Source organism: Sphaerodactylus townsendi, linkage group LG01, assembly GCF_021028975.2.
Source record: "Sphaerodactylus townsendi isolate TG3544 linkage group LG01, MPM_Stown_v2.3, whole genome shotgun sequence".
NCBI classification, from domain to species: domain Eukaryota; kingdom Metazoa; phylum Chordata; class Lepidosauria; order Squamata; family Sphaerodactylidae; genus Sphaerodactylus; species Sphaerodactylus townsendi.
The window spans coordinates 85,423,055-85,444,666 of record NC_059425.1 but is presented as its reverse complement, the minus strand read 5'-3'; the positions used below and the strand labels follow the sequence as shown (position 1 = coordinate 85,444,666).

General features: G+C 38.9%; 1 protein-coding gene across 1 annotated transcript in view; it reads right to left on the bottom strand.

The window, feature by feature from the left end:
• The window catches only part of LOC125427036 (probable methyltransferase TARBP1), a 35,901-nt gene extending 15,096 nt beyond the window's left edge, over positions 1-20,805 (bottom strand). Inside the window, exons 1-15 of the mRNA XM_048486015.1 lie at positions 20,722-20,805; positions 19,503-19,638; positions 16,225-16,315; positions 15,001-15,176; positions 13,802-13,899; positions 12,016-12,177; positions 8,656-8,846; positions 5,977-6,229; positions 5,701-5,889; positions 3,552-3,751; positions 3,310-3,381; positions 2,941-3,061; positions 2,212-2,322; positions 1,716-1,865; positions 276-362 (exon numbers count right to left, since the gene is read on the bottom strand). Coding sequence (XP_048341972.1) covers positions 276-362; positions 1,716-1,865; positions 2,212-2,322; positions 2,941-3,061; positions 3,310-3,381; positions 3,552-3,751; positions 5,701-5,889; positions 5,977-6,229; positions 8,656-8,846; positions 12,016-12,177; positions 13,802-13,899; positions 15,001-15,176; positions 16,225-16,315; positions 19,503-19,638; positions 20,722-20,724 — 2,040 coding nt within the window. The 5' untranslated portion in view covers positions 20,725-20,805. The remainder of the gene's footprint in view (positions 1-275; positions 363-1,715; positions 1,866-2,211; positions 2,323-2,940; positions 3,062-3,309; positions 3,382-3,551; positions 3,752-5,700; positions 5,890-5,976; positions 6,230-8,655; positions 8,847-12,015; positions 12,178-13,801; positions 13,900-15,000; positions 15,177-16,224; positions 16,316-19,502; positions 19,639-20,721) is intronic.
• Positions 20,806-21,612: the final 807 nt, after the last annotated feature.

The following is a 21,612-nucleotide window of genomic DNA, read 5'->3' as shown; positions in this document are numbered from 1 at the left end:
CTGCAGTAATGCATACAAAAGTGTAATTCCGAAAAGTTGTTTTCTGTGAAAAAGCCTATTCAAAAACACTTTGGCCCTTTCCGCACACGCAAAATAATGCGTTTTCAAACCACTTTCACAACTGTTTGCAAGTGGATTTTGCTATTCCGCACAGCTTCAAAGAGCACTGAAAGCAGTTTGAAAGTGCATTATTCTGCAAGTGCGGAATGAGCCTTTGATTCTCTATACTTTTTTTATCCCTATACTCAATCTGATTTTCAAGAATAAACACTTACCTTCTCAGAGGTATTCTGAAGAACTGTGTCCAAGTGTGACAGCACTGATAAAAATGTACAAATACTAGTTTTAGGCCAGCCTTCATCCTGAAAAATAAGTTTATATATCAGTACTAAGATTTCTCAATGCATATAATTCATTAATATTGTTCTACCAGACTCAGATTGAGAAGCAGAATCAGACATGACTACTACAAAACTGTGCAGCCATTCTGGAAAACTGTTGGAGGCCAAAGCTAGTGGCAGCTAATCTCTTGAGCAGGACAGACTCCCCAAAAAGCATGTTATGCTCTGGGGTTTACACTGGTTTCCTTTGGACCACAGTTCATTAGGCTGACCCTCACCTGACCTAAATATCCTATGAATGTCCTGGGTGTATATTAGGGCATAAATTCACTATGGCATACCTCTTACCAACATCTTTTTGGCACCTCTCAATGCCCTTTTACAATACTACTGTGCTCAGAAGGGAAGGATACAGAGAGGGACTTCTCAGTGGCTGTCTCATAAGCTCTAAACTCTTCTTACCTGCAAGCCTCCTTAAAGCCAGTGGTTGAGCATTTCACAGGAACCATGCATGGACTGACATTCAGTGGCTGGATCTCAGGCTAGGATGACATTTTCTATTTCATTTTCTAACTGTTAGGATACTTCAGCCTTCAAGAAGGCAGAACACTCATTTCAGTAAGTCAATGCTTTTCTTAGTGTTGTGACAATATACTAGAAATCACATGGAATCTATGTTCCTATATATTCAGTGTAATCATCAGTGTGGGCAAAAGGGCAAAATCTTGGAAGACAAAAAGAAAAACAGATAGGCAGAAGCCAGGACAGCTCAGAAAAAGAACACTGGGGAGGAGGGTCTTCAAGAGAAATAAAAGGAAAGTGGAGACTGGGGCTGTTCTGGACAATCTGACAACAGCATGACAAAAAGCACAGAAATGGTAACAAAAAGGAATATAAGTGAAGATGAAATAAAATGCTAAGAAATTAGTACTGGAACACTGGAAGTGGCATTAAGCATGAAAGGACACAGCACAGAATCTTAAGTAAATTAGGGCCCTTCCGCACACGCAAAATAATGCGTTTTCAAACCACTTTCACAACTGTTTGCAAGTGGATTTTGCTATTCCGCACAGCTTCAAAGAGCACTGAAAGCAGTTTGAAAGTGCATTATTCTGCATGTGCGGAATGAGCCTTAGTGTTATATTGTTAAAAACATTCTAAGTGCATGTGAGCTACAGAAATCCATATAAGCACCACATGTGAGCTACAGAAATCCATATAAGCACCAGAATCAAAGTAGCTGCATTATTTGAGAACTCAATAAACCCAATAATCTTGAAGGGGATTTATGGGTAAACAAAAACTTATTTTAAAGGATAATATATCACTGTTGCACTTTAAATTTCGCACTGAACTGAACCTCTAAATTCTTACATAGTTAAAGCAATTCCAAAATTTTTGGAGAAAATGAGGAAACTTGTGTAGAATCCAGATGATGGTCCACTGTATTAAATACTTTATAGATGCTTGATTGTTGCTATAGCCAGCCTGAAGAATCCTATCAACAGTCCTTGTCAAAATGTCCTAAATAAAATAGCAGGTATTAAATCAATTGTACTTCGCAAATACATATTTTTAATTTATATTATACATGCACACATAGATTTAATCCAGGTTTTCCAAGGTGTTTCTTTACAAATAAATCAGTGAGTACAAAGCCAAAACACTACTATCCTTCTTATGCAAGGTAGATATAAATACAAAATTTCCTCTCCACTGCAAAATGTAAGCATATCCAAGCAGTGGTGAACAAGGTACTGAATATTTTCCACATTAAGGGAATAAGTTCAAATTTCTGCTCTATGATAACATTTCTGCTGGAGTACTACAAGTCAAAAGTAATCAGGAGACATTTTACATAGAATAATACCTCATGAAGTTTTGGTAAAAGGACAAGCACAGTTTGCCATAGTCGATTTTTAGCTCTGTGTTGTAAGGAGTTCACATAATAGTGAATTTTTGATTTGGACATCAGTTCACCCTGTGAAGAATATAAACATTTGTATAGAATTTACTGGTCCATAGGATTACTGCAACTTTGGTCAAACAATACCCTCTTCTGTACCGAATACTGGTGACACAATAAACAATATTCCAAAACAGTCCTTGAGTGATGGTCATGCAAACATTCTTTTTTAAACTAATTTTTAGGGAAGCTGGAGTAAAAACTGGTTTGACAATAAAGCAGCGGCTGATCTGTTCATCTCTGAAAATGAGTGAGTCAAGTGGATGCACTGTTTTCCAGGAGGGAGGTTTTTGGAGGCGGCCTGATGCCACCCTGGGGGTGGTAGAGGGGAGTCAGGTCGGCGCTGCTGCGTTTTAGCAGCGCCGCCTGTGTGAACGGCTCCCTGGGGACGGCGTTTTTGCCGTCCCCAGGGCGCCGTAAATGGCCAGTGCAGAAAGGGCCTTAGAAACAAAGGACACTCTACCCCCAAAAGTCAGGCATGCAACTGCTGAGTGAGTAAGCTAATCAGGCTCCCACTGTCAGTTTGAGACAACTAAATAACAGGAGAACCAATAAAGAGGGATGAGTTGGTAGCCCGTAGTCAAAGTAAAGCTCAGACATAAAGTACTCACAATGCACCACAAATAGTCTTACTTTATCAAGTAGATTCATGAAAAAATCATCTACAAACTTCTTGTGCAATGTATTTGTTTCATCCAGCAAGCAAAGGAATTTGATGGCACAAACTCTCACATAATGGTCATCTCTGTTTTTTCTGTAATACATTATAGTATTTGTATATGAGAAACCATTAGTTAAGTTTTCTTAAGATTAAAAATATGTGCTTGGTTCCATACTAGAAATTGTACTATGAAAAGCATATCAACAAATACATTCCTGTTTTACAGCAAATCTATCTATTTCAGAGAACAGTGAAAACTGAATATATGCAAAGGATGTAACATTATATACAGAAAAAGCAGTCCCAATTAAGTATACAAAAGGGTATTTTTAAATACTGACCTTTCTGTAACAACATTTGCTGCACATTCACTTCCAAGATTTTCCACAAAAGCACACACCTCCTGATTGAGCCTTGGTATTAGTTTATATTTAAAAGAGAAAAACAATTAAAAATTCAACTTTAAATAAGTTCCTAAAATGCTCCTAAACAATCTTTTAAGCTGTCCAACTATTACAAACACGAAGCAACGATGGCCCATATACAAAAGAAAATGGAATTATTATTCTTAATTCCTTTTTACCTTTGATCACGGCGGAAAACAGTTCCAAACAAACAGGCCTCTACAAGAAGATCACTATAATTAACAGCATTTGAGAAAGCATTTTCTACAACACTTCTGTTATCACAAGTAGGAAACATCCAAGTTCGACAGCAGTAACTTATCAGTGTATTAAAAACTCCAGTCTTTGTAGAGGACAGTTCAATTATTTGAAACATGATCTGAAAGAAGAAGGGAAAAAGCCATCATGGACCCCGAAAAACAACAACTAAAAATCCAAAACATTCAATTTAAATCATCCATTTTAACACCTTGTTAAAAACAAGCATGTTCTCCTTCAGCTGGTAGGTTTAGCTTCTGTTGTGTTGGTGTGACAACATTAAAGGCTTCTGCAGCCTTTTTTTCTACACTCTCAACCCTAGCTTTGCCTAGATCTAAAGTAAATCAAAAGTTGCTGTGTTCATTGTGAAGGTAGAGACAAAGAAGCTAGTCTCAATTTTCAAACCAAAGGCAGTATCAACTGAAAGAGAGTCTAGAAGCCTAGCAGTTATTCCTACACTAAGAACCATTAGTATGGAAGAGCTTCTAGTCTATGTCCGAGACTGAAAAAAGACCAGTCATTCCTTTCCACTAAATCTGAACAGAAATACCTATTAAAGTTTTAAAATCTTTCATAAAACCTTAGTTAACCAGAAGAGTGATTTGAAATGACATAACAATCATAAACTAATAAAGAAATCAGAAGCTGGAACCTATGGAAAGGTTCACAAAGTTGGAGAGGTGGATCTTTTCTTCCTTTCCCCAAGCTGCTGTCTGCTCTGAAAAGCCTCTCGGAGGGTCAGGAAAGTACCCATCCCCACAATAAAAGGTGCTGCAGAAAGAAGGGGAAATCAGGTAAAATCACTTCGTTCTCCCAATTCTATGGTTTGTATCTGAAGACCAGTGACATCAGTGGCTCAGGAGATGAATGTGGCTCCACAGTTCCCCTGTATGGGATCTGCCTTATGTCCCAGAAAAGCAAGCAAGGTGATTGCCTGTGGGGCTTGTACTTGGCAGGTTCCTAACTTAGAAGGTACTGCTAGAGGAATGGAACAATAAGTAAGCTGTGAGATTCCCTGACCTGTCAGCCCCATAATAGGGATGGTCTTTCTTTCCAAGAATCACCCCCCCTCCCCAGAACTTCAGCACTCTCATCCCAGCATGTGTGTAACTGCGTGAAGACCGCACACTGACTGCATAGATAGCAAAAACCACTGTGGCAGCCACCCAAGAAAAGAACAAGATGGACACAGGGATGTAACAGTTTTACTCCCATTCCCCACAGCAGACTCTTCTGCAGGCAACTTGGCAATCTCACTGTCTCATCTGACCTGCAGAGAGGGAAGCCCTTCCTCTCACTTCAGACACCCAAGTTCTGGCTAAAGTTGAACAGTGGGAAGGAGACATGTTCAAAATGTATTCTTCTTGGGCTATATTCCCCTTGAGGGGGTGAGCACTGACATTTTCTTCAACAAATAGCTCAATTTTGGGCATTTTCAGGAGTAAGGTTGACAGCACACAATGCTGTCCATCCACTGTTTCTTTGGTCTTCCACGTGGGGGGTGGCCACTAGGGTCAAAGTTTAGGGCTGTCGCATAATGTGCCTGTACCACCGGAGCTGTGCTTTCCTCATTTTCTTTGTTATTGGTGTAATTCCAAGACTTTGTAGTATGCCTTCATTTGTAACACAATCAAAAAGAGTAGGCCAAGCATCCACTGGAGCATCACTCAAAATGTATTCATCGTGATTTTAAAGATAATAGTTGTGTATTTAATATTAACAATTGTATTGTTCATTACTATATGTATGTATTCTATTATATGTGTGTGTGGGGAGGGGGGATAGCGCACAAGGCATACAATAGCCATATGGCTCTTTTAGTTGATGGTAATTGCAAAAGGGGCTCTCTGTGAGCCATGAAATGAGTACAGGAATTGGAGGAATTTTACCTGATCTTTCCTCATCACTGCAGAGCCTCATACAGTGATGCATTGTCTTGATGAGGTTCTCCTGACCCTCTGAGATGATTTTCAGAAGATGGGAAAAGAGAGAGCAAGAAAAAATCCAACCCCACAACTTCTTCTGTGAATTCTGCTGCTGGACTCAATTCTATCCATTTTAAACAGTTACCTCTTTTATTTTCATGTATGCTTTGCTCTTGTTCTTTGCAGCAACAGAAAGAACTTCAGGGTCAAATACAAACTGTACAAAAGCTTTCAAGTTAGGCCAGAATATTAGCTGTGTGTTGCTAAGCGAAGATATAATTTTCCATGCCAGATCAAAAGCCTTTATGCATAGAGATTCAGACGATTCCATAAGCTAAAGAAAAAAAGAGGAAATGATTAATTTTTCAGGGGGAAAAAACTACTTACTTAGTAAAGACCTACACTGCTTTCAGTCATTTACCTTGGGAATAAGAATTTTCATACAATGAAATACTGGTAAAACATGGTCAGTAGGAAGAATTGTTAATGCGTCCAGTGCAGACTGTAGCCTCCTTGTATGCTTCTGAACATCAAAAGAATATTGTTCCAGATCTTCATCTTTAGAAAGGTTTTGATAGTTGTTGAGCGTAAAATGGTGACAAACCCACTGATCACGTATGTAACGTGCTACGATTTTTCCCCACCCCTGATGAGATGATGGCTCCTCAAGGGAACTGTAAAAATTAAATACACACTATTTTTAGTTCATCATAAAGACGGGGGGGGGGGGGGGGTCAAAGGGAAGGATAAAGTTACTGCATAGTATTCCAAAGGAAATGCACAATGAATCCGAAAGCCTAATCAAGACCTATTAAAATTAACAGGAAAACAAGATTGCATTTAACTAATGTTCATCAAGGGTCTTCTGTGTATACATACATTGGGACTGCGCATGTGCCATGGATGTTGTTATAATCACTTTTTAGATCTAGGGGGCACAAGACCCGGCCTTTGTCCAGTGCAACCATTTCCCACTCCAAGTCACATGTTCCAACATGTTCCAAGCACATCTAAGTAAGCACTCAATTTGCTCCACAGAAACAGTTGGTAATCTGACACAATAGCCTGATTCTGGCAATTTTGCGATTCAGAGCTGCTGAAGAATAAAACTTCCTTCCAATAGCATCAAGCTTCCTCCCCTCCATGTCAACAGGAGCCACATGGTAAGTAAGACTGGCTTCTCCTTGCATTTCTTCTGTCACCAATGATGATAGAAGAAGATGCAAAAAGCTGTAATCAATTAACTTCACTTTATAAAAATTCTCTAGACATTTAGAGTTGGCTGGCAGTAGTGGAGATTTGGACCAAATATCTTAACATATTTCCCAAAATCCCTTCAATATGGAAAAAGCAGCCATACCAGGATAATACAGGGAAAGTAGCCACAGGTGTGATAAAATCTTATCCTTCAGCTTCTGAGAGGTAGTAGTCCCATCAATCTCTAAATATTTGGCCATCCTCAATATACGTTCAGCACAGAACCTTAAATCCTCAAAGAATGCAACAGAAGCTTCCCTAACCTCAGAAGTAAACTCCAACAGAACCGCCAAACTGACACTGGAACTGATCAATTGTTCCTTTTGACCATCCTCATCAGAATAACATAATATGTTAAGCAGTAATGGTCACTGGAACCAGCAACACTCTAGATCAGGGGTCTACAACCTATGGCCCTCCAGATGTTCATAGACTATGATTCCCATCAGCCCCTACCAGCATGGCCAATTGGCAGAGCTGATGGGAATCATAGTCCATGAACATCTGAAGGGTCATAAGTTGGAGACCCCTGCTCTACATGAACGGGTTGCCAGATTCAATAGCAATCTAACAAAATCTCCCCATTTTCAGAGACATGCCTGAGACATATAGCAAGGCTAAGGTGTGAAAGGCCTGCCCTGTTACCACTGGTCCACAGCAGCCAACCTTGAACAACACAGTCTTGGCTCAAGATGTCCCACAGGCTCTGATTCCACTTCCCAGAAGAAATCCAAGAGATCAATTGTTGGCGACATCAAACACACTGATGGAGTCCTAGGGAGTGGGAAAATTACTTCCCCTGGTTCAAGCCTAAGCTCTGATCTCGGCACGTACTTTCCAATAAAAGCTTCTGGGCAGACTTGGAACACTCTCTGTGTTTAGTCTTGCTCTTAGCCTTTTTTGCAGGCAGTTCCAAGAGACTCCTCAGAACTGGTGGGGATCTCAACCTCCTTCTATCTGCCTCCTTAATCAGAACTGACAGTGCCAACTTGGTCAAAACCACTGATGGGGACTTGGCTGGAATGGAATGCTCCAGATTTGGGGAGTTAGCTGATGTAAGTGCCCTTGACATCAACGGTCTATCAGAATGCGGCTTGGGTGTAAGCTTCTGGCATAGCTTACATGCCTGCACGCTGTGCTCCTCACTAAAACATAGAAGGCCAGGCTATGCTCATTTGTGTGAGTAATTTCAGCCCCACATTCTGTGCACTGAAGAGGCTTTTTCTGGCCATAATTTCCACACTCCTCAAACTACTGTATAGTGAAGTCGGGGGCGGGGCGGGCGGGGGAGGGATTATTCAACCAGTCTAATAACAAAAACAAACCTCTGCACAAATGAAGAAGAAACTCCTAAACAGCTAAAAGAACAACCTCATCCACTGGCAAAGAATAAGAATCTGAGGGCTGGGATGCTAGACTGTTGGACCATGTCACCACTGGAGCGGAAAACAGTCACAGTGGACAAGGGAAGGTTACTATTAAAAAGCTGATAGAACAACATCTGAGGCAGGCCTGCACATGTACAGCGCTAATGTGGGACTACACAGAAGACCGATGATGAATTGAAAGATACTTCATGAACAGCATAAACCTACAGACCTTCACTGGTAGCATCCAACTAACCATGTTTAGAACTACAAGATTTAATTAAGTTCTAAAGTTCTTATTTATTAGGAGGTGAGATAACAAGAACACATCAGAAACGGAAGTCAGATGAACAAAGTCACTAGCTAGGATTGCACTATAAGATATACTTAATTTCTGGTGAAAGTAGAACTTACAAGAGAAGTAAAAATAGTATTTTTCAACAATCACTGTTAATGACAGTGATTAACCCATATACCTGTTTTTCTCCATACTGCAAGGCTTCTTTAATACATGCTCAAACTGTGAACAGGAAACAACCGTTTTCAAAGATTCAACCGCCGGCAGAGACTGAAGCTGAAGAGCTGGCTCCTGATCAATAATTTCACAGACCACACTTAGTGATGCCATGCTCACCGCCTTCTGAATCTGTTCCTCAAGTTCTACCTCCTGAAAGGGAAGATATAAAGACAGTTTTGATGTTTAAAAACCCACGAAAACAACCTCTATCAAATATGAAAAAGCAAGAATAATATTTACAAACATATTTCTACAGTTGAAATACAGATTACAAGGTCTCCTTACTGCGGTCCATCTGGCCATATAATTTTTGTCCACAAGAGTTCTGCAACTTCCAGCATCAGCTTTTCTAAGGTCACAGGGAGAAGGCAGGAAAGATCTACATCCACAAGTGCCTTGTGTTAGAAGATTAAAACTAACAACTAAAACTAAGAGCCCCATCCAAAGGGGGGGGGGGGCGCAAAGGGGATTCTTGGAGTGATGCTCCCTTGCGCAGGCATTTTTGCCCTCCCCGGGACAAGTATCCCTGAGGAGGGGAAGATGCGCCAGCAGCTGATCTTCTCACAGCTCCTCCGCTGCAGAACCCGGAAGTCCAGGCTGCGGCAGGGCTGTGCTGACATCCCACTCGGATGCCAGCAGGGGAGGGGGTAGGCCAGAGCATTCCTGCGAGCACAGCCAACTTTAGTTGGCTCCCTCCTAGAACTGAGGGCCAGAAGTGCAGTGCACCAGCCCTCGAACAAATGCTACCCTTTCTGTGGCAAATGTATTTTCAGCCCTAGGGGTTTTTCGACAGCGGGGAGGTTTCAGGGCTTTTCCCTGCTCTCTGCACTGCCAGAAAGTCCTTCTGGAGGTGGCAGGGCAGGACTACATTGGCGCTACAGCCCATTGCCTCTGGATTTGCATGGGGTTGTAAGTTGGGTCTAAATGAAATCTGGTCAGCCCAAGAATGAAATCAAACCAGATTCTAATGATCTGATTTATCATTTGGGGAGAGAAGACAGCATTTACCATTAATAAAGAGCTACACATGGTGCTAGTAAAGAGCATGCTCAGTGACAGATTAGACATCTAAATCGAATAAAAGCATGGGTCTTTGGCCTTGAAGAAGGAGATGCCAGGGGAGGGGGAGAATCAGATCTAGTCTGAAAAGATGTTCTTCATGTAGATACAAAAACAAAACTGAAAAGTTCTCTTTCTTTTTAAATATCACATTGCAATAACTTATTGAAAGGCACAGTTCTAGCTCAAATACTAACACAATGCTTGTTCTACTAGAAGCAGTTTCACTTATACCTGCAGAATTTACAAACACAAACAGATCTTCAGAATTAATTATCAAGCCAAGATCCACCAACCATGTATTCTCTACTACCTTCCAGATATTCTGGTTGCTTCAGATTATTTTGCTTAATAACTGTTAGAAAAAACTGGAAACACTGTTTTGATAAACCTAAATTCACCTACACAGTCACATCCTAGTATCTGATTTTCTGCAGTAAACAGGAAAATAATATGTTATCTCTATACAGCCAAGTTACACTTGTCTTGGTGTTTCGTATATGCTACTTCGGAAGAATCAGTGTGAGAATATGTGGGTCATACATAGGCATTGTGACTCAAACAGAAGCGTAGCTACCACAGGGACATGTGGGGACAAATGTCCCGGGCGCCCACCATTTGATTACCGGCCCGGGGGGGGGGGGCGGGGGGGATTTGGGTTTGTTTGTATTTTTAAAATATTTTTAGTGTTTTCATTTTGACAGCCAGCAGGGGGCGCAGTGTTTAGGCTAGCGGCACCAAAATTTCAGGTTATCATTAGGTGACACTCCTGATGATACCAGTCAGGTTTGGTGAAGTGTGGTTCAGGGGGTCCGAGGTTATGGACCCCCAAAGGGGGTGTCCCATCCCCCATTGTTTCCAATGGAAGCTAAGTGGATGGGGTTACCCTTTTGAGGGTCCATAACTTTGGACCCCCTGAACTAAACTTCACCAAACCTGGGTGGTATCAGAAAGAGTCTCATGAAGATAGCCTGAAATTTTGGTACTGCTAACTTAAACATTGCTCCCCTGACAGGCACCCTCAAATTTTCCCCAGATTCTTCCTTTAAATCCACCCCCTTTGGAGTGGATTTAAAGGGAGAATCTGGGCCCCCTAGATTAAAAAACATTGAAAGTATTGTCGAAGACTTTCACAGCCGGATTCAACTGGTTGTTCTGGGTTTTCCGGGCTGTGTGGTTGTTGGTCAGTTCATAGGATCTTGTTCCTGGATCATTTCTACATCTGCATTGGCAATTCTGTGAGAGGTGTTATCAGAGAGAAGTCTGTCATAAGAGAAGTCTGGACAATAACTGTATGTAACAGACTTCTCTCTGTGATACACCACTGAAGATGCCAGCCACAGATGCAGGCGAAACTTTAGGAACAAGATCTACCAGACCACGGCTATGCAGCCTGGAAAACCCACAACAACCACCATTGAAAGTGATGTTGTTTGGGGGGTGGGTGGGGAATCTACCCTGAAACAGAATCATTTTCAATGGTGTTTAAACTAGGGAGCCCAGATTCTCCCTTTAAAGTGGATTTAAAAGGAGAATCTGGGCTCCGTTGTCTAAACAATATTGTAAGTGATGCTGTTTGGGGGATGGGGTGGGTGGGGAATCCACCCTGAAACAGCATCACTTTCAATGTTGTTTAAGCTAGAGAGCCCAGATTCTCCCTTTAAGGTGGATTTAAAAGGAGAATATTGGCTTTCTAGTCTAAACAACATTAAAAGTGATGCTGTTTCAGGGTGGATCCCCCCCCCCCCAAAGCATCACTTTCAATGTTGTTTAAACTAGGGAGCCCTGGGTGTGTTCAGATTTGTGAGTTGGGGCATGTTCTATAATGTGATGGTGACTTTGAAACCGTGTTTCCCCAAAAATAAGACAGTTTCTTATATTAATTTTTGCTCCCAAAGATGCGCTATGTCTTATTTTCAGGGGATGCCTAATTTTTTCTGTGGGTTCTGGGTCTCCTTGGTTTTGTGCATGCTTCCTCAAACAAAAAAAACTTCTTTGCTATGTTCCTTTATTCCTCTTCTCGGGATGCCTTATATTTCCCTCAGACTTCATGCAAAACCTCTACCAAGCACTGCCTTATATTTTCAGGGGATGTCTTATATTTGGAGAAACAGGGTATGACCTGGTGCAAAAAATCATTCTTTTGTTGGGGGGGGGGGGTGACCGCCAATAAGGGGCCGGTGGGGATGACTCAGATTTTGCCCCAGGCTCCATTTTTCCTAGCTACACCTCAACTCCTCTTTTAGGATTTGAAAATTACCTTTTCACTGCTCATCTCTTGTAAATTGCAAAGGGAGGCACTGATCAGAGAGGAGATGAAACCACAGACAGACAATCCCCTTGTCCAGCCATTGATTGAGAAGAAGCTTAAAAGCTCTGACAACACTGCAAGATATAAATTACAGCGCTCCAGATCTGAAATCTAAAATGAATGGATATGTTATTTCACAGAACCAAACAATTACCCTAAAAAACAAGCTGGTGCAACCGTTAATTTCATGTTTAAGACTTGAATTGGGACAATTAAGGTATAATAATTATTTATGAGAAACATTGAGAGAGGTAGGAGTGCCTATACACCTAATCGAATTGATCAAATCACTCTATGACATCCAAGAAGCCACAGTGCAAGCCAGGTATGGGGACACAGACTGGTTCAAGATCAAAATAGGGACTAGACAAAGATGCATCCTCTCTCCTTTTCTGTTCAACCTCTATGCAGAAGTGATCATGAGAAAGCTGGACTTAAATATTGGGGTGAAAATTGGCGGAAGAATCATCAGCAACCTGAGGTATGCAGATGATACAACCCTACTGGCTGAGAATGAGAAGGACCTGAAGAAACTGGTACTGAAACTAGAAGAAGAAAGCAAAAAGATGGGTCTTCACCTAAACATCAAAAAGACCAGGACCATGACCACTGCCAACAAAGAAGTCCATATTAAAATCAACAACGAAGAAATAGAAGTGGTTGACAGCTTCATTTTCCTTGGATCCCTCATCCATCTTAACGGCGGCTCGACAGCAGAGCTCAGGCAATGCTTAGCCCTTAGGCGCACAGCCATGGAAGTGGATCAACTACGGAAGTGCAAATAACCACCAAACAAGTGCAAATCACCACCAAACAAAGATTGGTAACAGCCATCGTGTTCTCCATCATGACACATGGTTGTGAGACATGGACACTGACAAAAACAGATAGAAGAAAAGTGGATGCCTTTGAGCTGTGGTGTTAGAGAAGACATGGACAGCTAGAGACATCAACAAAGCTTTCCTGGAGTGTATTAACCCAGAGATGTCCCTGGAGGGCAAGATCACTAGACAGAAGCTGACCTACTTTAGCCATGTGATGAGGGCAAATTCACTGGAAAAAGAACTGCTACTCGGAATGATCAGTGGTAAACAGAAACAGGATAGGCCAATGACTCATTGGTTGGAAACCATTAAGAGGGACATGGGTATGAACATCAACCAATTGAAAGAAATTGTGGCAAACAGGGAAGCATGGAGTGGACTGGTTTATAGAGTATCCAAGAGTCGGACACAACTAAATGGATAAAGAAGAAGAAGTATTCCCGCATTATTTAAATATTCCCGCATCCCAAAAAGTTTTCTAAGTAAACAAATGATCAAGATACAATTTAGAGATGATATTAACCAAAATCTCCTGCATTTTTACAAAGCTACGGTTGACAGAAGTTGGTCCAGGCTAGTACCTGGATGGGAGACTGCTAAAGAACACCAGGGTCTATACAGAAGAAGGCAATGACAAACCACCTCTATTAATCTCTTGCCTTAAAAATCATATTGGGTTGCCATAAATCAGCAGTAACTTGACAGTACCTCTGTGTCTCTCTCTCACACACACAAGTTGTTAGAAAGATTTTGAATTACTTGTTTTGATAAATGATATACACACTTTGTGACAGAATTTCTCTTTCATATAATTCTCAAAGCACTTGAAATAAGAACTATTTAAAATATTGCTCCCTCAGTGTAACAGCAAGCAACAGTCCACTAGAATAGTAACTACACTAAATACTTACTGTGTTTAATTCATTTGTTGTAAGTCTTCTAAGGAGAAAATCCAAAATGCTGTCAGAGGCAGTCATAAATGCATTCTGAAGAAATGTTATTACCCCATCTGTACAAAAATATACTAAGTTATATAGTACCCATTAGACTTAAAATACTATAAAACATCTGTGGTTGAAACCTACAACTGGACATATTGCAGAAAAAGTAAAACGCAAGCTAAAGTTCATATAATTATTTATATGAACAGTGAACGGTCTTATCCTAATGTCTCAGTATAACATGTTCTAAAGCCGTGGTAGCAAACCTTTGGCATTCCAGATGTTATGGACTACAATTCCCATCATCCCCTGCCAGCATGGTCAATTGGCCATGCTGGAAGGGGCTGATGGGAATTGTAGTCCATAACATCTGGAGTGCCAAAGGTTCGCCATCACTGTTCTAAAGAACAGGTCTTGAGGGCATTCTGAACAATTCAGCAGTCAACTTTCAAATTAAAATAGGATTTTAAAAACATTTAAAATAGTTTTCACTGTTATTCTGTAGAACAAGAAATCACTGTCCTTGTAATAAGACAAATCAGAAAATAAAGTTTATCCCCACTGATTTCAATTATACTACATTTCATGTTAAAATTTTGTTTTTCCCACTGCCTATGTCTACACACTCTGTATTTAAATATTAATATTTTACTTAGATTTATCTTAAAAGCATTTTGTGGGCATCCTTTTAACATAAATTGCAGTTTCAAAATGAGATGTTATACAATTACCCCTTCCACATCACCACTTTCCCATCACGTTTTTGATATATTAGAGGTTGGCATAAGAAATTAAATGGGAATTTGGGGGGAGTTTCACAGATGACAAGCAAAGACCAGCAGATGACACTGAAACAGTTTAGAAATTCAGAAATGTATAAAATATATGAATAGTATTTATATCAACATATTTTATATTTTAATAACATAAAAATTAAAAGTTAAAATAGAAAAAATTAAACATCAGACATATTCTGTGATAAGAAGGGAAGGCAAAAAATTTTATGCAGATTTCCAAACCGTGGGGGCCCCGTGCCCATAACCCCAGCAAATCACTGGAAGGAATCACTGTAATATGTTACTGAAATACTTGTCAGTAGCATGATACTTTTTAACGCCAGATAGAACAGCAAGATTGATAAATAGCAATATACTGAAGAGACCACTGACCACTTTGTGGATTAGAACATTTGACTGAACATGTCTGCAGTAACTTCAACAATAGCTGGAGGCTTTTATCAGTCTTCAGTGTTGAGATGTAGGGATTAGTGCCTAGTTTCAGCAAGACATCCAGCAGAGGATTTAGGAAAGTCTTCAGCTCACTCTGTTCTTTACTGCCAGCACCACTACACAAAACAAACATTTAAAAAGATTAAAAATCCTACTGCCTGTTTTGATGACTTTTAGATAAAGTGCATTTTGCACACATGAAAAACAGGCTACTGTCACTTCAGTCACGCATACATCTTCAGTCAGCAACATGGTGAAAGCCACACAGTAATCTCCTTTGTAAGCTGTCAATCAAAAAGACCTAACTATGTCCTAATTTTTGTGCATGATTATAATATGCACGTATCAAATCTGAAGTCAGTTTGAAAGGAAATGCTGCTTGTGTATGCTTATTCTACTGCTGCTGCTCTTAAAACAACATCATTCACAAAGTCTAGAGAACCTGTCTGAGCAGAAACAACAATAAAATAAGCAGAAAAGTACACTCATTCTTCCAATCTGCTTTGAACACTTCTAAAAGCGATGGTTGTCATCAGTCAGTATTTTCTGAAGGTTGCCAATTTGAGCCTTTGGTACATAAATATATCCGCAAAGGGTCAACACACAACCAAACCACAAGACTATCAACTAATCTTAATTTTTTATTTCAAATTAGAATAACAATTTCAAATTAGTAATAACAATGAGTTACTTGGATTTCAGGTTTTGATTCATGTCCACATGTATATTCCTTATACAGTGTTATTCATGTCCACATGTGTATTCCTTATTCAGCCCATGCTGAATAAGTTGCTGTGATATAAAACAAACCTACAAACTGTTAATCTTTATAGACTTTGTAAAAAAAAAAACAGACTCTGAAAATGGGCACAAATTTCAAAGCAATACATAATGACCTATAATATATTTAAGCAATCACATCTGAGCTATTTCAATGCCAAGTCTGATCACATCTCTAGCAGTTAACCCTGATCTCCCAATAATTCTTTTTTTAACTCTTAATAATCCAAGGATTTATTCTGGACCTATCCCTTACATACACTATTTGCAATCACACTTACCTCTAACCTTACCTAAGTTAGAGGTAAATGGCAAATGGAACTAAGTGGTTTGTGGAGTGAATCTTAAGAAAATTCAATGGGAAAACATGAAGCTTCTGCTTACTTGCATTTATGTGTCGTCTCTTCCACATCTGCAGCCAGAAGAATCATTGTAGCAACAAGTTTAGCTTCAAACCAATCAGGCACAAGGCAATCTACTAATACAAATAAAATCAAATTTCCAGTTTTTAAAATAAACATTTATGCCTGAATAAATGCTTTAATAATTGGCTATGTTTGCATTAATATTTCAAAATATTTAGTTTGAAAATGGAATCAAATAGTTTCCAAATAGCTGTAAGGTTATTGAAATGCGTTGATATTCTCAAAAAGCATCACGAGCATTATTGTTACTCTGGACACACTTTAGTAAGTTTTTGCCAACATAAGAGGGAAAAAATAACAAAATAATTAATTTTGAAAGCAATAAAAAGTAACCAGTTTAGCTATTCAAAGGATTTTTATTCCACCCTCACTTAAAACCACACTCTTATAAGAAATGGTAAATAGAAGGGACAAATCTACTGCCATAATAATAAGTACTGTCTATGTTTCAGATTTTTCAATGAGTAATAATCACTGATTTAGAGATGGAATTAAGTATCTTTTGACAACTGCATTGATTTTGCTTGATTAAGTCATGTAAAAATTAATAACTAAAATCCCTACTATTCATTAGAACTGAAGTTCTACTCTTTCTGTATTGTTGAAGGCTTTCAGGCCTAGAATCAGTGGCTGTTGTGGGTTCTCTGGGCTGTGCAGTGGTGGATGGGTTGTTTTTACCCCAAACATTTTGCCTGCATTTATGGCTGACATGCCTATGAAGATGCCAGCAAAACTGTAAAAATACTATTGGCAACTTTTTAATCTGAAAGGAGAGATAACTGTGACTTCTGTTCGTTGAACTAAGACTGATAAACCATGAAGGAAACCTTACGAGAGTTTATCTTCTTTGGAAAAAAAAATTTCCTTATTAGGCAAGATATTAGAAAATACAAGCAGATGAAAATTAACCCTACAGCTACTGTAAAAGCAACTGCCAAACTTATCAAAGCTCTTAACGTTTCTTAATCATATCAAATTTTTACTTAATCAAATAAAAATGTAAAACAAACCAGTTTCAGGTTATGGTCTAAATTGCTCAGAGATTTTCTATAAACCTTAGTCACACAGATACAGGGAGAAATCTAATTAATCTCATCTGAGATTTTCATCCAGATAAATGTGATCTGCTTACCATGTCAATGCATTTTATAGAAAAAGATTAGTCCATTCTTACTCTAAAGCTCTTTTATCTTAATCATGTGATTATACACTAGATACATGACTTAACTATTAATAATCAAACAGGTACATCTATGAATATGTCTGACATGTCTTCATTATCTTTTCTAAAGCAAAATAAGGTCAAATCTAATACTTCTGTATATAATTCAAGTATGAGCTCACAATTACATGAGCTCACAACTACAGGAAAACATGCATAATGAACATCAAAAGCGATGATATAATCAAAATATGGCTAATGACTGAAGGTTTACACCTGGATCTCCCAGATTCTATTGACACACTAGCCACTAAACCACATTTGTTGCCAACTTTCCCTTCCCTGGCAGCCTCTTCCTGGGAAAGTCTGGCCCAGGCACAAAAGCTGTGTAGTAGGAAGTCACTCAAGTGGGTTGTGTGGTGACTACTGCCAGGTCTAGCTAAGTTACACAAGTTGTGTGCAGGCAGCAGCCAGGCGTAGGCAAGTTGTGTAGCATCCAGTTGTCTGACAGCCACCACTGCAGCTGGATAAATTGTTCAAATTACATAACAGCAAGTTGCCCAGTGGTTGCTAGGGAAGACAGCAGCTTGGGCTTGGGAGATCACAAGAGTCTGGAAATCTCCCCAGAGGGAGAGAGAGATTACTGACAGCAACCAAGGTCTGAAGGGTGGGAAGAATACGTTGCCTAGCAACCCACATAATGGCCACTGAAATCTTCATGGTCATTCACTGTCATTGAGGAAAATATTCTTTTAAGTTTCATTTTTTTTCTGCAAAACTAGGACTTTTCTCAGGTTTGTAGAAAGATACAGGGTGCTCAAATGCAAGTGAAAACATTTAAGAATATTTCAAGCATACTCATGTGCTTTAAAGGGTCTCACCTTCTGATAAAGGACTTTTAGAAGCATAACATTTGTTAAATAAAACATAAGTAATCAAGAATAATGTTCAGAAATTTCAGTTATTTTAGTAATTCACCTATATTTACTTGAAGCACAGAATCTAATCCCAATGAATAGTAAAACTGGTTGCCATGAAAAATAAATTCTGAGCAAATAACATAATTGTAATTGAAAGACCTAATTTATGAATGCTCAAGACTGGTCACCGCCAGTGGGATTTTTGACATTTTTGCTTTGAACAATGTACCTGTAGAGCCACATCACAAGTACTTTTGAAATTCCTCTTTGATTCAAAAGTAATTTGCTGTAATGGGGTGCTGTGTGGTTTCCGGGCTGTATGGCCGTGTTCTAGCAGCATTTTTGCTGCTAATTTGCTGCTAATTTGCTGTAACGATTGTAACTGGAAACTGTTCAAGAAAAACAAGCTCTAATGCCATTTAGGCTCTCAAAATTAATTGCACTGTTCTCTGAGTCCTAGCCTTTATAAAAAATTATAAAAGATTTTCTATCATTCCAAATGCTATTAAATTTGTTAGCTGTGTGTCATATAATGTTTTAATTTAACAAAATTAGAAAATACTCAGCACTAGTAGCAATGTCAGAGCTATGAATTCTAGAAGTCTAATCCCCATCAATCCAGGATTTTATGTCAGGGAAGCTCTTTGCCTGAACATCTTTTCTGATTCAGATTATTTGCTTAATTTGACTCCTTTTCTAAAATAATGGGGATTCTCGTGCATGAAGGAAATCCTTAAGGGATTCAGATCTTTGATTCTGACTACAAGTCTCCTCTTCCAAAACAAATCCAGTTAAAATTTCCCCTGTTTAATTTACTAAAACATTTAACAAAATGTGAGTTTTAAAACAATATATTCCACCATGTACGGAACTGCTTGTTTGCTCACCCTCTTCTCATGTGTTCCCAACACTCCAAGAAACTCAGTCAGGCAGCACAGCAGTTCAATTGCTGAGGACGAACTGAAGTTCTCCTCATCTAATCTTTGTCAAAAGGTTGTTAAACAGGGACTTTTGCTAACATAATCATAGCTCCAAACACCATTGTCCAAATGAAGTTTGAAGATTTGTTGGCAAAAATTCCCGAGGTTGAATCATCAGTAATATATGCAATATATCAAATTGTACATATTATCCTTTATGTATAAAGTCACTTACCATTGGCTAGAGGTGTTTTCAGATAGTCCTGTACAAGAGATTGCACATAAACATTTAACAATGTTCTGTCTTGAGGCACTCCACAGTTTAAAGGCCGTTGAAAGTGCTTGTCATTTACATGCAGCCAATCACAAAGCTAAATCAAACAAAATTAATTATTTACATGGTATACCTGTCAAACCATACTTAAATTATATACAGGCAAATCTACATTACTGCAACTTCAAAATACTGCAAATACATCAAAAGCACACATATCAAATAAGTTTGTTCCATTTTGGAAGAAATTCTACCATTTGGATTGACAGCAAATTCATGTTTGTAATGAAGCATATCAACTGTTCTACCCGCACAGTGTTACCAGACACAACATATATCAGCTCTGGAGGGATGTAGTTAATGGTAGAAAAAATGTTTACAGTGAAGGTATAAGTGATGTTTGTAGCAAAGTGACTTGTCCTTTAGTCATACTTGACAACAACTGGATAAACTTGTTTCTTTTGCCAACCAGAGAGTTCACACCACCAATCACATTTACTCTTTCCACAACCCAATACTGTTTCTGCAGTTCTAATTCTATTGCATTGATAACTGGATGTCCTATCCTATTGACTGTACCAATTCATACTGAGTAATCTTCCTTGAGCCTCAGTAAGGAAAGTGAAGCATACATAATGTAATAACTTAAAAATTGTGTAATCTCAAATGCATTTTAAATAAAACCAGATTTCTTTTTGAATATTTTTCTGTGCTTCTCTGAATCTATAACAGTCTTACACAGAGAAAGAGTAAGCTTTCTGCTGCAGAGTAAGATCTGCTTCCCCATCTTTTGATTCAGAACTGGATCTAGATAAAGCCTCCAGATCAAGTTTTCCTCTCTGTTCTTCAAGCATGGAATCCTCTTGTTCCGCTCCTTCCAGACACCTAGCACAATTATCTGCTAAATCATTTACGAAACATTTTTGTACAGTTTTGAAAAACTGCTCTAGAAAATGGAGGAATTGGGCATTTGATAGACAATAAAACTGGCAAGATGGTCACATGGAAATCAACTTCTGATCAAAACCAAAAGAACAAATTTTCATGAGCTTGATCTGGGGAACAAAGTTTTAGATGTTCTTTTATAGCAAGTTCATACATCTGAGCACATCCTAATGTAACCATTGCCTCCAAGGCTAACATAACAGAGAATATAATACTTTAATTTCAGTTCTCTCACCATTTTCCATAAAACAGTTCCTCTGCCTAAGGACTCTTCTGGTCTCAGAGATACTATGAATTTGGAAATATCTGATAGTGACACCTTCTCCTAAATAGACCAAATAAGTAAATTAATCAAAAACCAAAAAAGAAAGGTAACACTTTTATTTTATAAGCAATCATATAAAAGAAGTGGGACTCGAGGGGGAAATTTCCCTCTGCCCTGCCCTGCTTTGTGTCATCGCACTTTACCTTACGTGGGGCTTATTCCCCCCCCTATAATTTTTATAGCAACATGGCTATTATGGCTTCCACCAAGGAATTTGGTGGAATAACTCTGGTTTGGTGAAGATACAGAGAATTCTGGCAGAGATCGTTAGATCCACCCACTTCTCACATGATGACATTTCCCAGTATTTTCTAGTGACAGGGAATTAATATTAAACTAACCCAGTGTAAATATGCCCTAATACTCCAAATACTTTAGTTAATCATAGCATTGGAGTTCTTCTGGGAAAACGATAGTCCACATACATTCTTACCTGGGATTACAATGTCACCAATAACTTCATGTACTTATATTTTGAATTGGAAAGGAATAGTAAAAAATTAAAAAGCTGCTATTGAGGCAAGCTTATTCAAACTTTTAATAATAGGTTTGCTTTAATCAGGATTAGATTCGCCCCAAAGCAAACATTTGTTTTGCTTCAAAATGGGAAAAAAATAATGTTACAAAACCAATTTCATGCAGAACCTAAATGTGTTTGGAAATGAAATGCAATGATTTAGTGAAACTTCCTCCAATATTTAGTATTGCAATCTCAAATCTGCTTTGTTGAAGGTGCCAGGTCATACAAAAGTCATTCTTGTGGTACAAATACTATTTACTTTGAATGCACAGAGAGCTCCA